Genomic DNA, 15933 nt, shown 5'->3' on the forward strand with positions numbered 1-15933 from the left:
TTATGTAAGGTGTACACTGTAACAGAAATACATCGTGGTGTTTCCTGCTGGCGAAATACCAAGGAGCACTGACAAATGTAAATCCTGGAAAGAATGTGCTGTAGATGTTACTGGTTTACCATTGAGTCTTCTCTCGTCCCCTTACAAATACCCTCAAGTTCCCTAATTTCCTAAAGAGCTTAAAGAGGCTCTGTCGCCACATTATAGGTGTCATATATTGTACATGATGTGATCGGCGCTGTAATGTAGATTACAGCAGTGTTTTTTATTTTGAAAAACTATCATTTTTGACGGAGTTATGACCTATTTTAGCTTTATGCTAATGAGTTTCTTAATGAACAACTGGGTGTGTTTTTTACTTTTTGGCCAAGTGGGCGTTGTACAGAGGGGTGTATGATGCCTACCAATCAGTGACCAATCAGCGTCATACACTTCTCCCATTAATTTATACAGCACATAGCGATTATCACTATATGCAGCCACATACACACACTATAACGTTACTGCAGTGTCCTGACAATGAATATACTGTACATTACCTCCAGCCAGGACGTCTATTCAGAATCCTGACACTTCGCTAACACAATCCCGAAACTACAGCACAGCAAGCCTAATCTCGTTTGAAATGACAGGTTACATCGTAATCTCGCAATATTACGCTTGCTTTGCTTTAAATATCACAGAGACGCTACAGAAGTGACAGGATTCTGAATAAACATCACGTCTTGGCTGGAGGTAATGAATATTCATTGTCAGGACACTGCAGTAATGTTAGTGTGTTTATGTGGCTGCACATAGCGATATAGCTATATCGCTATGTGCTGTGTAAATGAATGGAGAGAAGTGTATGACGCTGATTAATCACTGATTGGTCAGCGTCATACACTCCTCTGTACAACTCCCACTTGGTGAAAAAGTAAAACACGCCCAGTTCATTAAGAAACATTAGCATAAAGCTAGTATAGGTCATAACTCCGTCAACAATGATCTTTTTTCTAAATAAAAACCACTGCTCTCTACATTACAGCGCCGATCACATTATGTACAAGATAGGGCACTTATAATGTGGTGACAGAGCCTCTTTAAACTCTGGAGTGATTGTACACCAATTCTTAGAGATCCTCCTCAAAGTGAGCAAGCTGCTGCCACGTTTCTTGTTGGTTGGGTATTTGTAGCTGCGGAATAGCTACAATAATAAATGGCAAATATAGGTTTTATTGAGTTTTTATAGCGCTATAACCCAAAAACATGCTAGTTGAATAAAAAGTCTTGACTGCAATAAAACCACATTCATAAAGACAAAAGTATGTGAGGATGAGTGAAATGCTGTCCTAGATACCAACGTGCTTCCGGCTATTCTGGGAGATGGGTTTTTCCCAGAAGTGGCAACACTCTTGTTGATAGGCTGTGTCTGGTATTGCAGTATATTCCCATTCAAGTGAATAGGCCTGAGCTACTACACCAGACACCGCATATAAACAAGTGGTGCGGTTTCTAGACAACCGTGTCTGATTTTAGGCTACCTCCGTTCTATGTAAAAATATCAGAAGTGTGAGAAACCGCTCTGCTGCATCCATACCTCCCAACCATCCCGGATTCCAGCCTGTGGTCCTTTAGAACGCAGATATAGTTGAAACCAGTGGTGGAGCAGGGAGACGTCCGCTTCCTGCTCCATCATTCACTCTAACAGCAGCCGTAAGCGGCATGGCACAATGCAGTGACGTGATTGTGCCGGTCTGCACCGAGCCACCCACAGCGTAGCCCGAAGTAGCAGAGGGTTCTCCTCAACTCGAATGGGGATAGGTGAGGGTTTTCTCATTTTCATTAGGTACCATGGTGGGATTATACTGTGTGGGGGACCATATGGGGACGTTTTACTGCGTGGGGGACTCTATGGGGGCATTATACTGTGTGGGGGACGATATGGGGAAGTTTTACTGTGTGGAAGTCACTATGGGAGCGTGATGCTGTGTGGGATAAACTGGGCATGTATGGGTGGGGATTAGAGGCACGCAGCATCCGTTGTCTCACTTTACTACCCTTCAAAGTTCGGAGGTATGTGCAACTGTTCCTCCTCCCTCCGGACTCTTAAAGTTTTATAAGAATTGGGTCACTATTCAAAAGTTGATGCAATTTACTAAATGTTTTTTGTTTTTTTCCAGGGACGACCTTCAGGAGACTCATTCATTCAGATGAAGTCAGCGGAGAGAGCTTTTCTGTCAGCGCAGAAGTGTCACAAGAAGACTATGAAGGACAGATATGTGGAGGTGTTTCAGTGTTCTGCAGAGGAGATGAACTTTGTCTTAATGGGGGGAACTTTAAATCGCAATGGCTTGTCCCCACCGCCATGTAAGTTACCATGTAAGTTTTGGCTGAGGGTCTTGCCGCTTCTCTGCGCTTTGAGCTGGTAGGTGCTGGAACTGCTTTCTTCTTTGTGGGGATTTTGGGTTTGGCCGGTTGTACGTGTACTATTCACGAAGAGGGGACAACAAATCAGAAGCTGCAATTCCTTGGTGGTGAATGAGATTTGGGGACGTCGGTGGGATGCTGCTTTTTTTTTTCTTAAAGGGGAACTAAAGCAAAAGTGACCATAGTATAAAGCTTCCATCGTGTTGGTCCCCACAGATTCATTACCCCTCATTTTCAGGAATATGAAGTTCATCCAATTGGCACTTATCGTACTATTAAAGACGTTATGAAACTCCGATAATGATGCTTTGATTATTGTAGCTTTGGTATTTAGGATCTCTGCATGCAGTCATTCATTGTTTATGTCCAGAGTATGAAAATCTCTCCTGGTCATATGATGGACACACTGGTAAATGTCATTAGACACCACTCTCATGGTTTATACTTCCACTTGTTACAGTAAAGTTATCACTGTTTCTATTCAATGACTGCAAGCGGAGATTTTTAAAGCTATTATAAATAGATACAGATGCAGTTAGATTATATTATAAAATTGTATAGCCCTTTTAGTACACAAAAATCAACCTTTTATTTTCTGAAACTGTAATACCCCTTTTTTAATGTGCCTCTGATTTGGGGGTGCGCAGTGTAATCTATATTCTAGTAGTCCTTCCTGCTATAAATAGATGTGATTTGCAGCAATCACAAATTTGCTATGGCTGCCCCTGGAGGTCATCAAGAGACTGTTGATGCCGGACACTAGCTTGTCTATGGTCTATAGACTGTGGATTGCTGACTCGCTCAAGGAAGTTTTTGTATTCGCTGTGGCAGCGCCTCAATGGCCGCAAATTACTGCATCTTATGTCTGGAATGATTTGGCTAATGATTATACATCCGATTAATTGTCCGAAATACTACCTGAACTACAAATTGGAGAGCGTGATTGATTTGATATTGTACGATACTTTTTTTTTTTGGCTTTAGTTCCCCTTTAAGTGACTTTAGTAGAATAGAAGCTTTCACCCCGAGCAGTGAAACCGCCTTCATGATTTTTCTTGTTAAATTACTTCGTTTTTCTGCCTGTCTTTATTGCTGATCTTAGGAGCGAGTAGTTGTCATGCCACCAAAATAAGTTGGTTTTTAAAAAAAAAAAAAAAAAAAAATCTCTATATATAATTTCTGTGCACCATGCTAGTGAAAGCATTTACTGAATCTTTAGTCAAATATATTCTAAGATTCTCATGATTGTTGCTGATTTGCAAGTCGGCCAATGAAATCTAAGTTGATGAATAGTGGACTCCATAAATTATCTTAGTGTTGTGCAAAATATATCAAGGAATTACATTAGATGCAAAATTTCCTGAGATCCATTGACTGTGTAAATAACTACTGTGCCTTCCACGTAAACTGAGGTAATGTTTCATGAGTGCGGCAATGTGATCCGGTTTAATCAGAAGGGGGGGGGGCATTTTATGTGCATAGAGGGTGTTCTTATTTGCAGAGGGAGGGGCCGGGCGTGAGGTTTTTCTTTTTAATATAGGGCACCTGTTCTATGCTCGACGTGAAGTCCTGGCTATAGATTCCCTTTTTAATAAACTTTTTTTATTCTGACAAAAATGCACTATAATAAGTACTGTAGATGTATATACTACCTGGACAGAGGGATCAATCTGTAATCGGGCCTCTCCCAAACTATCACATGCAATTTATAGTACTGGTCACTTTGGGGGCAGAGGGACATTTGGGCTTCCTCCAGGGTCCGTGTGCAACTACATTCTCTGCCGCTGTATATGGAGACTTCTCTAAATCCCAAATGATGCAGGACTGTAATGTAAACGGAGCTGCGAGGAGGGCTCTTATCTGGCAGTCTGACCTTGTTTAGCAATCAGATACCTCCACTTATATTTTTCAAGTTGACTCCTGTTCCAGTGTTTTTGCCCTGTGGGTTTCATACTTTACCACCTCACATTTCAGGGGTGAGAGGAGGGGGGGGGGGGGAGTGAGCGTTCTCACCTTCCACAGTGATGGCCATATGCAGTGTGACTGTGTACCACGGCAGCTGGTCAGTCCATATACTACAACCCCAATGGGAGTAAATTATGTTAAGAAGGATAGTTGCATCTGTTTTCCATATTCAGCCTACATTGATGGCCCGGTCTGCTGGACTCTCACGTGACCAGCAATACATGGTGCTTTTTACGGGCAGTAGCGTCTTGTTAGACAAACCACAGCCAATCAGACAGGCGGGGGACATGAGACTACAGAGTATACTTCCCTGAACTCTGCGCTTGTTGACTTTAGGTATTAGGTGTCCAAGTAAGGAATGTGTTTTGAGACCACCCAAAATTGTCATATCAGTCATGTTGCAGTGGAGGTTACGTTTGTGGGGTGTGTCGTCATTTTTTTTTTTTTGTGGTAAATCAAAAAATTAGCATAAATATTACTCATTAACCACATTTGGGATGATTGCATCAAAATGAGTGAATACTATCCACCTACCCTAAAGGGACCTGTCCGAGATGACTGCTCTTGTGTTTAAAAAAAAGATGCTCCAGAAAGCAAATATTTTCTGAGAGGTTTTGTGCTGTTCCTGTTCTTTCTCCCGGAAATGTGTGAGTAAATGGACAACTAGGTGTCACCATTCCCCTTGTCGATGATGCATATAGTCAGTACTAATTTAAGTGTCAAACTATGTAGGGACATGCACCATTGACAAGGGGAATGGTAACACCAAGTTGTCAATTTATTAATACATTTTCAGGAGGAATAATAGAGGAACAGCACAATGCGTTCTAAGAAAAAATGCTCCAGTATTGTCTGTTTTAGGAAATATCTGTATTCCCCATGAGATGTCTGGAGAGGAGACCGATCCTCTTTAGGTAACAGACATAGGAGTCTGGGAATGTGCCTATATTTTTTACTCTGTTAAGTAGACCACATATATGGAACCAAGTTGCTTGGGCAATTCTCAAATTTCATGAACTTCATCTGCAGAACCAAAGATGTTTTAGGCCTTCTATGTACCGATTCTTTTCTCATTTATGTATTTACTACTTTTTCTAGGTTTGTCTCCGCCGTCATATACGTTCCCAGCGCCAACAGCCGTTATTCCTACTGAAGCAGCAGCCATCTACCAGCCCTCCTTACTCCTCAATCCACGTGCCCTGCAACCAACTGCCGCGTATTACCCAGCTGGCGCACAGCTCTTCATGAACTACACTGCTTACTACCCAAGGTATGAATGACCAGAACAATGGGCGAATTGTGGGATTTAACAACTGGCATTTATCCAGGTGGCCCGATACCTTTTGTGTATGAGCTCAAACAGCACACTCTTCTGTGTTACTACAGATATCTGTAATCTATTGTGCCTTCCCAGCTCCAAACCAGTGTCCAGCTTTGTTGTGCCTGGCTGTGCATAAACCCACAACTGCTACCCTACAGTAGCCGAGCAATCCTGGTGAATGTGTGAGGGAGGTACATTGTAGATTTCAATTCAAGGGCAGTTAATGGGTGAGCGAGCAGCAATAAATCTGTTGCAGTAAAAGCTTCTGTAAGGAGTAAAAATCTTTCAACCTGCCAAATTGTTGCCCTGGAGTTAAAATAGTTGTGTGCAAGGTCAGGCTTTGTTTCTTAGGTCTGCGGCTTCTGTAGCGATTGAAGAATGTTACCTATGTAGGAGAATTGATTTCAGTTAGTTTTCTAAGCTTATGGGGAGTGGTAGACCTACAAGTTTGATGGTGTACTCTGTAGTTAAAGGGGTATTAGTTCCAGCAAATAAAGCTGCTTCATTGTGAGACACAGCTCCGGGAAGGTACAGGTTATATTTTGGAGGTCCAGCTGGTGTAGGGAGAATTACAGGCAATGCTTCCTGGGAAAAATATGCAAATGATCTCTTCAGAAGGGGAATAAATTAAGTCTCTCCAGTCCCACCTATAGAAACCCAATAGAAAACGTTACTGTTTACTGCCAATAGATAAAAATCTGCCCTCATGTGGTGGGTCACACAGGTGCTTGGCTTGTTACAGATAACACTACTGTAAGGGTATATTCACACGCAGCAGATTTGTTACATTTCTGCGACTGCCCATTCACCTAATTAGGGTTTGCAGAAATCCATGCACATGCAGCAGAAACAACCTTATTCTTCTGCGACAAATCTGCCGGGTCTGACCAACCTAAGGGTATGTTCACACGGCTTATTTTAGGCCGAAAAACTGCAAAAAAAATTCTGAAGCAGAAAGAGTCCAAAAATCTGCCTCTTTCAATGGGAAAAACTGGGTTCTGTTCAGACGGGGCGTTTTTCAAAACGGCTGCGTAAAAAAAAACAAAACCTGTGAAAAAGAACTACATGTTGCTTCTTGAGCAGTTTTTGGAGCAGGTTTTCATTGACTCAATAGACAAACCGCTCCAAAAACAACTGTAAAAAAAACGCTGTGAAAAACGCAAGTTTGATTAAAAAACGACTGAAAATCAGGAGCTGGTTTACCTTGAAAACGGCTCTGTATCTTCAGATGTTTTTGGTAATCGTGTGAATATACCCCAACCGTAACAAGTTGTGCATCTGTGTGATCATCATATGACCTCACCGATTTTTATCCAATGGAAACATTAAAGGTTCCTATTAAGTTCCAGATATCTGTATTAAATGGTTGCCGACCGCCCACAGCATTTATATGGTATATAGCAGGGGCCCCTGAGGCTGTCATCTGCGGTGCAGAGGAGTGTATGACCCTGACCAATCGGTGACTAATCAGTGACATACACTTCTCATTGTTCCAGCCCAGCTTCTTTCACTGCACAATCTCACTAACAATGGGCTGGAACAACGATAAGTGTATGACACTGATTGGTCACTGATTGGTCAGCCTCATACACTCCTCTGTACAACGCCCAGTTGGTAAAAAGTAAAAACACGCCCAGTTGTCTATTGAGAAACTAATTAGCATAATTCTAAAATTGCTCATAACTTGCTCAAAAATTATCGTTTTTCAAAATAAAAACCCCTGCTGTTACCTACATTACAGCGCCAATCACATTCTGTAGGAGATAGGGAATTTATAATCTGGTGACAGAGGCTCTTTAAATAACACACTATAAATATCTACCCACCCCAAAAAAAAAGCTCCCTGCACGAAAACTTTAGTCGTGACCCAATTACCCTACAATAGACATGTAATATATCAATTTACGGTAGACAAAGACTATAACAAAAAAGGTCTATTTTAAGGTGACACTATTACCAGAAAGAATTTGCTGAAAAGTAAAAAAAGCATTATTTTTTTTTTTTTATTTTTTTTTTACTACTTTCAAACTATAAGCCTACAAACTCTGAAATAGCAAAACGGAAGTGTATAAAAATGATTAAAGAAACCTGTCTAGTCTACAACAAAAGGTCACGAAAATCACATAGTAAGCCCAACAAATAAGATATAGGAGTTTAACCAGCACGCGTTAAAATGTCTAAACGGTGTCTGGTCCTAAAGAATCAAAATAGCCCGGTCCTGAACCGGTTAATTGCTCAGATTTCAAGATCTCTTGCAAAAGCTTTTTTATTTGCTGAAAATTCCTATGAATTTAAATGTATATACATAATGTTTATGGTGTGAAAAATGTGAAGATTTGGGTTTGCTGCTTTTGTCAGAAATAAGCAATCTTAGGTGACTAGTTTGGGAGATGGGCGCTAATACAGATGTAGCAGAGACTATTTCTACAGTTATCGGTTTTGATTGAGTTGTCATTCAACTATTTCCATTCTGCAGAATGACAAGTTCAGCTCCGCAGCATCTGTATGTTTACATTTTTGTCAGTCTTTTCTGCACTTTTTTTAATTTATTTTTTTAATCCATCTCTCGATAATTTGTCTGGAGGCAAAATAACATTTACATCTTTCAGTTGCTGTATGCTTAGGTGTGTAAGAGTTCATGAATATTTGTGGGTGCTCCGTGATATTGAAGTTCGTTTGCCCTAAGATATAGATCTATATCGACACCTTCAGAAGGGCCATGTCGGGTACATAAAATATCCGAGGTCTCCAGAATGACCCAGGCGCTTAATTTTTCCTAGAATGTTGGAGTTCATCTGCTTGTGTTTTCCCATGAAGTATCTCTTAATGTTTACACAATCGAATTGTGGAGGTAGGCATAAAGATTGCCTAGACATGGAAGGGCAACGAAAATAAATATAAAACCTAGGAATATGGACAGAAAATGTTTATTGGAGATTTCATCTTCGCAATTTTTTTAGTAATGAGTCTTCTGTTCTCTATTCTACAGTCCCCCAGGTTCTCCAAGCAACCTCGGGTTCTTCCCAGCCGCAGCTACCGCCAGCAGTCTCCCTCACAACGGAGCTACGATGGTGCGCATGCAAGGACTGGCTTACAACTCTGGTGTCAAAGAGATTTTGAATTTCTTCCAAGGTTATCAGGTAGGCAGTCTGGAGTGTATCGAGGCTCGGGGTCCATTAAGAAGTCTCCTTTCACGTTTCTTATTTTTACTTTGTCTTCTATACGCCTATTGTCAAGGAAGATGCAACCGTTCGGATCTTTGTTTTTGGGTAAACTTCTTCTGTTAGAAAAATCCTAAACCAAAATTTTGACTGGGGATTTATCAGCGGGAAGTTGGGATACGGTGCATCAAAATAAGGCCTTATTCAGACTGCAAATCCCGGCTCAACTGCAGGTTTAACTATCCAAAGCAACAGCCTCATAGATCCATATTCTACTGTTAGAACCATGGCCGAGCCAGGAATAATGAGCCGAACTATCATACGATCATACTGATGCCCGAATGAGGCCTTACACTGCAGCTCTTCTGCTTTGCATTTAAGTAGTTGAACGAGATTTTAAAAAAAACTTATTTTTGGAAGAAAGCCGCTAAGGGTTGTGTGTTGCAGCTCATCCCCATGTATTTCAGTGCAGTGGAACTGCCATACCAGACACAACCTACAGATAGGGCTGGTGCTGTTTCTGGAACAAAGCTGCCAAGTTTTTCTTATCCAGTATAACTTAAAATGTTGTATATAACATGGGGAAGGGCCAGAAACTAAGAGCAAGCCGCAGCCTGAACCTCTGATATCGTCATAAGAGGCGGATTTGTGACCCCCATACACAACTCTGAGCACTTTATCCAAGATGGCGTCGATCAGCTCTTGGATGATTTTAAAGGATACTTTGAGCATTTCCACTTTTGGCAATCTTCTCTATAGTGCACAGTGGAATAACTTTGTGGGCAAGTCTTGGAATTGCTATTAAAGTATTTCTGTGACTTGCATATAAGGGACTTGCCGGCTGGAGGTGTGGGGGTGAAAATAATGTAACATTCGAGATAAGTGAAGTTAATCCCTATTTTAATAGGTATTTATTTCTTGTAGTACTCCCCAGAAGAGGGTCTACTGCCAGTAAGTGATCAGGCCAGAACCTTGATCACCCACCCAAAAGAATGGGTGTGTATATAGAGGTCTTCTCAGCGCTTATGTAGAAGAGGTATGTAAAGTCTTCCCTTATACTGAATTGCTGCTGTCAGAAACACAAGCATCTTTAGAGGGTTTTCCCATTAAGTGTATGTTCACACGCAAACTCAAAAACGTCTGAATCAGGAGCTGTTTTCCCTTGAACAGCTCCGTATTTTCAGACTTTTTTTTTTAAGCCACTCGCGTTTTTTGTGGGTGTTTTTGGAGCGGTTTTCAATAGTCTATGGAAAACTGCTCCACAAACGTCGCAAGAAGTGACCTGCACTTGTTTTTTGCGGCCGGTTTTTTTTACACGGCCGTTTTTCAAAACGGCTGCGTAAAAAAAAAACTCCGCCGGTTCAGAACCCCATTTTTTGCATTGAAGTCAATGGGCAGATGTTTAGAGGCGTTATGCTTCCGTTTTTTTTTAGGCCGTTTTTCTTCTGCAAATTTGCATTTTTTTTTTTCTGCAGCAAAAATCACTTTTGCTAATGTGTTTTTTTTTTTGTTTTTTTTTCCTCCCACCTTTCCTATTAAATGTCCTTAGGGAAAATCCACAATTATGCAGCCATTCCGCAATATAAATTGACATGTTGCGGATTAAAAAAAAACTGCGCTGCAGGTCAATATTTGCAGTTTTTGCTATAAATCTGGATTGAAAATCCGCAGCAATTACGCTGTGTGAACGTAGCCTTATTGTTCAACAAGATTTCACAGTTTATTGGTAACTTTTAGATTGTTTCCTCTTAAACGTTTAAGTAAATTTGCAAATACGTTACGTTGCTTTTCTGATACTGATCCAGAGTAATTTTTAAATGTCTTCTGGTTGCTGCACTGCATTCTGGGAAAGCCCCCCCCCCCCCCCCTTCTCTCAAAATAATTTAGTTGTAGGTTTGAAAGCCTGCAATTCACAGAAGTTCATTTACCAGAGCGACCTCTGTGCGGACACTTGGCCGGAAGTTGATAAGAGCTCAGCAGCTTTCAGAATTGTGAATGCAGCTGTGGAGGAGAATGAACTGGAAAGCCGCAATAATTAGGGATCAGTACAGAAAAAAAAGCATGACTTCGTGCAGTGATGAATGGTGAAAATACTCTTTATATGGACCTGGTCACAAGGATCTGCTCCTGTAGAGCGTCAAATATGTGTTTAATGTTGCAGCACTCTGTAGCCCTAATAAGTGGCAACTTATTCCGAGGCCAAGGGTGGCAGTGGTGGTGTCCTATGAATGTCCTGTTTTCTGTCCCAATCTTTATAATCACTTTTATAATTTTCTCTGTTACAACAGGTTTTCCTCAACCAGTTTAATTGTACATTGTCACTTTGCTAAACAGGAAGCCCCTGGCCTTTTTTTTTTTTTTTTTTTTTTTTAATTTCTACACCCGGCCAGGCTGGAATTTTGGGCAGAAAGCTGCGGAAATACCACTCTACCTTCGAGACGTCAAAAACAAACTTTGAAATGTAAAATTCGACACAGACCCAGTGGATGGACAGAACTTGCAAAAAGGTTCAACGCCGAGATGAGATCAGCCGTTTAATGATCATCTCATCACACATTTAAAGGGGAATGACTTCTTTATTGACCCTTTTGACGTGTGGAGAAGTAGCACAAATCAACCAAATATGAGGAACTTCTACAACTAATAAACCTTTATTTTTGAACTTCTTGTTAGTCTTTTTCCACTGCTGCACCAAAAGTGTTAATACAGCGGATGATGTTTTTTATGTATATTTTATATGTTTGATTTATGAAACCAGAGGTTTACTCTCTGCAGAATAATACCATTTGCCATGCGCTAAGACTAGCGGTCTTCCATATATGCATACGTTTGTGTTGTATATGATGCAACAACTTTTTTTATTTTATATATATATATTATTTTTTTTTTTTTACATAAGTTTAAAATTAAAGCTTTCAGATATTCTATGTAACCTTTTTAGTTTATGATAATAAAAAAATAAAGGTGGAAAAAAGTTAAATAAAATAAGAAAAAAATGAAAAAAAAATAAATATAAATTTGTGTGCTGGCAACATGAAGCAGATCTCTACCTGTGAATGCAAATGCCCTCGCATGATGCACTCCCGTCATTTATTTTTGCTTTTGTCAAACACTTTGTTACATTTATATATTAAATATTTGTATATATTTTGAGAACCTCTTGTGAACATTATATTATAGTAAAGTTGCTTAAGTATGAATTAGCGCTTTAATTATTCACTTAATTTTTTTTTATTAATATAATTATTTCTAAAATCTCTAGGTTCCCCTAACTGTATCCCCCACACCCCTTTAAACAGCCATGTGCATTGATGTCTTAGTCGTTCTACGCTTATTAATTCTGTCCACGAAGCAAACATTGGGCTTCCAGACGTCTACATTTTCAAGGCCGGTGCTCCGTGTAATTCCATAGTGAGAAGCTACTTTATAGTCCTGTAATATAGGAAGGGCTAATGTGTATATACCGTTTTGTACATTGAAATATTGTATAGATGTTTCACATATAAAGACGACCTTGTGTTTGCCGGCTTCTCTCCCTCGCAGGACACTTCCTGAGCTCTGTGCACGGAGTAACATTTTAGTGGATTTGCTTTGTTCATATCCATATAAAGTAAGACCAGGGAAATCTGCTTTGTGGACTATGCATATTTTCCTATGTCTCCGGCATTAATGCACGGTTACCTGCTTGATGGGTGTGAAGTCAATGGAACCTAATGGTGTCGACCCCTAATTTGTATTTCCTTCCGTGTTCTTGTCATATTTACACCACGTTGCTGAACCATCGGTGAGAACGTAGTCATCGTGTTCTGCCGTCAGATGGCTTCATAGCAAAAATGTGAACAATTGTAAGTCACTATATATGGTTTGTGTGTCCTTGCATGTCTAGACACTGGTTTATCATAGTTTGTGCTATATACTGTAGTTTTTCTGTTTAAGCGGTGTATCGATGACATGAATTGACTGTTTTATTAATGTTGTATTGCACAAACTGCAAAAAAATCAGAAAAGAAATGTCTGTGAATAAACTGTTTACATGTGCAGATAATAATAAAATGCTTTTTTCTGCTTGTCCAAATATTGTCTGGGCCTCACTGTTTTTTTTTATGGTTGAGTCTAAGGGTATGTTCACACTGCTTATTTACGGACGTAATTCTGGCGTTTTACGTCCGAAAATGCGCCTCGATAGCGTTGGCAAACATCTGCCCATTCATTGGAATGGGTCTTACGATGTTCTGTGCACACGGTCATTTTTTTTTTTACGCCCCGCTGTCAAGAGGCGGGGCGTAAAAAAGACGCCCGCGTCAAAGAAGTGCCTGTCACTTCTTCAGACATAAATGGAGCTGTTTTCTATGGACTCCCTGGAAAACCAGCTCCATTTAACGTCGGTAATGGACGCAGCAAAAAGCACCTCAACATGCCATTACGGCTGAAATTACGGTGCTGTTTTCTCCTGAAAACAACCTCGTAATTTCAGCCGTTATGGACGCTGCCGTGTGAACATACCCTAAAGCAGAATTCGTGACCATCAAAAATATTTATACGAAAATGAAAGCGTAGCCAAATTTTCGGCCAAAAAATATATTTAAACCTGCTATTCTGTCCCTATGTGAAGTAAAAAAAATTGCTAGGAGTCATGTATTCAAAGTACCTTTTTTTTTTTTTTTTTTTTGGGTGAAACCGTCCACATCTATTTTCTCACGCTTCCTGATTCTGGCAGTTGCTAGGGGCGTGTCTTACTGTGTGTGATGTTACGATTTGTCTATCTTTCATGGGCAGTGAAGGCTGAGGTGATAACTACAATACTGTGAGCGAGCACTGAGCTACAGTATGTGCAGCAGAACACATAATATATAGATGTAAATATCTCTGCACACTCCAGAAGAAAGCAATCAGAGTTTTTCTTTTCACTTTCCCTGGCTAGTGCAGGGAAGATAAGACAGGACGGCAGGGTGCTTGGGGGGGGGGACACGGAGCAGTCATAGTACTATCTGATGCTAATTAGCAGCTCAGATTAGTGTCCTGAGACTCTTTGCCGGAGGGAAGGGGGAGAATCAGCCAGGCACAGACCAGTGCGCACAGTCTTCCATGCGATCTGCTGCTAGAGAACTGTGTAGTGTATAGAGGCAGAGAGACCTTCCTGATGTCACGATGGGGGCGTGCACATCTGACGTCAGGATGGAGCCACCACCCACCTGTACTCATAGGCAGCAGAATCTGTACACCGATACATTCAAACAGTGTATGGATTTCTTCTAGCAACAGGGGAAATACAAGAAATGAAATGTGGTAGTAAAGTGTCAGAGTGGCCATTTAAAATACATATAACACAAAAAGGAGCCCAAATTAATTAAAGTATATTACAAAACATATTTATATTACACATGCTGCTAGAAAATAAAAGTTGATCGAATGTTTAGTTATGCTTTAACTACCCGTAGACTCTTTGTGGAGATGAAGGTATATCTAAAAGGTCTTGCAGAGTTTGTGGCTGCACATGCGGAGAATGGAGACCTGGCTGGGTTCACACTGAATTTTTTTTGATGCGGAAACCGCACCGCAAAAAAACGGCTGAAAATGCTTCCCATTGATTTCAATGGGAGGCGGAGGTGGGTTTTTGTTTTTTTTTCCCCGTGAGCGGAAAAATCACCTTGTGGGAAAAAGGGACATGCCCTATCTTTGGGCGTTTACGCCTCTGACCTCCCATTGACAGCATTGGGAGGCAGAGAAAGCGTATTTCGCGGCGCTCCATGGCCGCAGCTGAAAAACAATTGGTGTGCAGGCAGAGGAAAATCTGCCCCAAAATTCCAAACAGAATTTTGAGGCAGATTTTCCTCCTGCAAAAAACTCAGTGTGAATCCAGCCTTACTGCTAAGGAGCGCGGCGTAGATGAATTAAAGTAAATGGCGCTACTAACATACATGCTTGCTTTTAATAATCTGTTTAAGACCACGTATCTCTTCCCCCCCCCCCACCACCACCACCACCCAAAGTAAACTCTGCCCACTTCCATATTGAAAGATAAAGCATCTCCCAATATGGTAGAGTGGGCAAGGATATGACCATGTTGCCGAGAGCTGCTGGGTGCACATAACGGTTATTCCCTACGTTTAGTTTGTATGTCAGAAGTTCCCTGTGTACATAGGACTCCATTAGGGCCGACGGAGGCCTAAAGTGTGTCCTTTTGCCTTCTGTTGGACTGGAAGATGGCACTATTCTACCCCGTGGGATCCGTTGTATACAAAAATTTACTATCTGAATATTAAACTGGCCGTACAACTTCCATAAAAGATGGCCAATACCACGGTTTCTGTGCAGTTAGTGGCTGATCGAACGTGTATGGGGGGAAAAGATGTTGGGCATGAGCATTACAACTTGAGCCTAATTTTAAGACCACAATTGGGAATGTGAATAAAAGGTTAATGGCACATTAAAAAGTCACAAATTAAGGCACATGCCATATTTGCGCAATAATTTGGAACTTTTTAGCCTGTTCTGCTGCTCATGTAGAAAGCTGCACTGCTTTCTGCTGCAGTGACTACAGAAGATGCGACAAATCGAAACCAGCAATGTCTTACTCCTACAGGCTTCGTGCTTAGGCCTGATGTACACGACCGGAAGGGTTTTGGTCTGCAAACACAGATCCACATCTGTAGCAGTCTACAATTGCGGAAGCACCCATAGAGTTGGCAAGTCCGTGCTGCAATTGCAGGAAAGAATAGGACACGGTCTATTTTTTGCAGATCATTTCTACAGCCCAGACACACCCATGAATATACATAAAGGTATCCGTGGCCTATAGAAATGAATGGATCTGTAATTACGGAAGAAAACTAGTGTGCATGGGGCTTAAGACTGGTGCATGAAATGCCAGTCTTAATAAATCTGCCACCATGACTGTGAATAACCTCCATTTAGTAAAATTGTTCCACCACTTATTCACTGCAGTAAGGGGCAAAGGAGGACTTGGGATACCGGCCTAGTGATTGGAGGGGATTCCAGTGATCAGACATTTATCACCTCTCCTGTGGGTAGGTGATAAATGTTGATCTTGGGGTAACCCCTTTAAGATCATACGGT

At 41.0% G+C, this 15933-nt stretch overlaps 1 protein-coding gene across 3 annotated transcripts in view; it reads left to right on the forward strand.

Annotated features, from left to right (window-relative positions):
* The window catches only part of ESRP1 (epithelial splicing regulatory protein 1), a 59421-nt gene extending 47563 nt beyond the window's left edge, over positions 1-11858 (forward strand). The window contains exons 12-16 of one of the 3 annotated variants that reach the window (XM_075825922.1): positions 2163-2361; positions 5473-5644; positions 8685-8835; positions 9781-9892; positions 11145-11858. In XM_075825922.1, coding sequence (XP_075682037.1) covers positions 2163-2361; positions 5473-5644; positions 8685-8835; positions 9781-9864 — 606 coding nt within the window. In that variant the 3' untranslated portion in view covers positions 9865-9892; positions 11145-11858. The remainder of the gene's footprint in view (positions 1-2162; positions 2362-5472; positions 5645-8684; positions 8836-9780; positions 9893-11144) is intronic. The other 2 variants (XM_075825923.1, XM_075825924.1) reach the window with 2 other exon arrangements.
* The last annotated feature ends 4075 nt before the right edge of the window (positions 11859-15933 follow it).

This window comes from Rhinoderma darwinii, chromosome 5, assembly GCF_050947455.1.
Source record: "Rhinoderma darwinii isolate aRhiDar2 chromosome 5, aRhiDar2.hap1, whole genome shotgun sequence".
NCBI classification, from domain to species: Eukaryota; Metazoa; Chordata; class Amphibia; order Anura; family Rhinodermatidae; genus Rhinoderma; species Rhinoderma darwinii.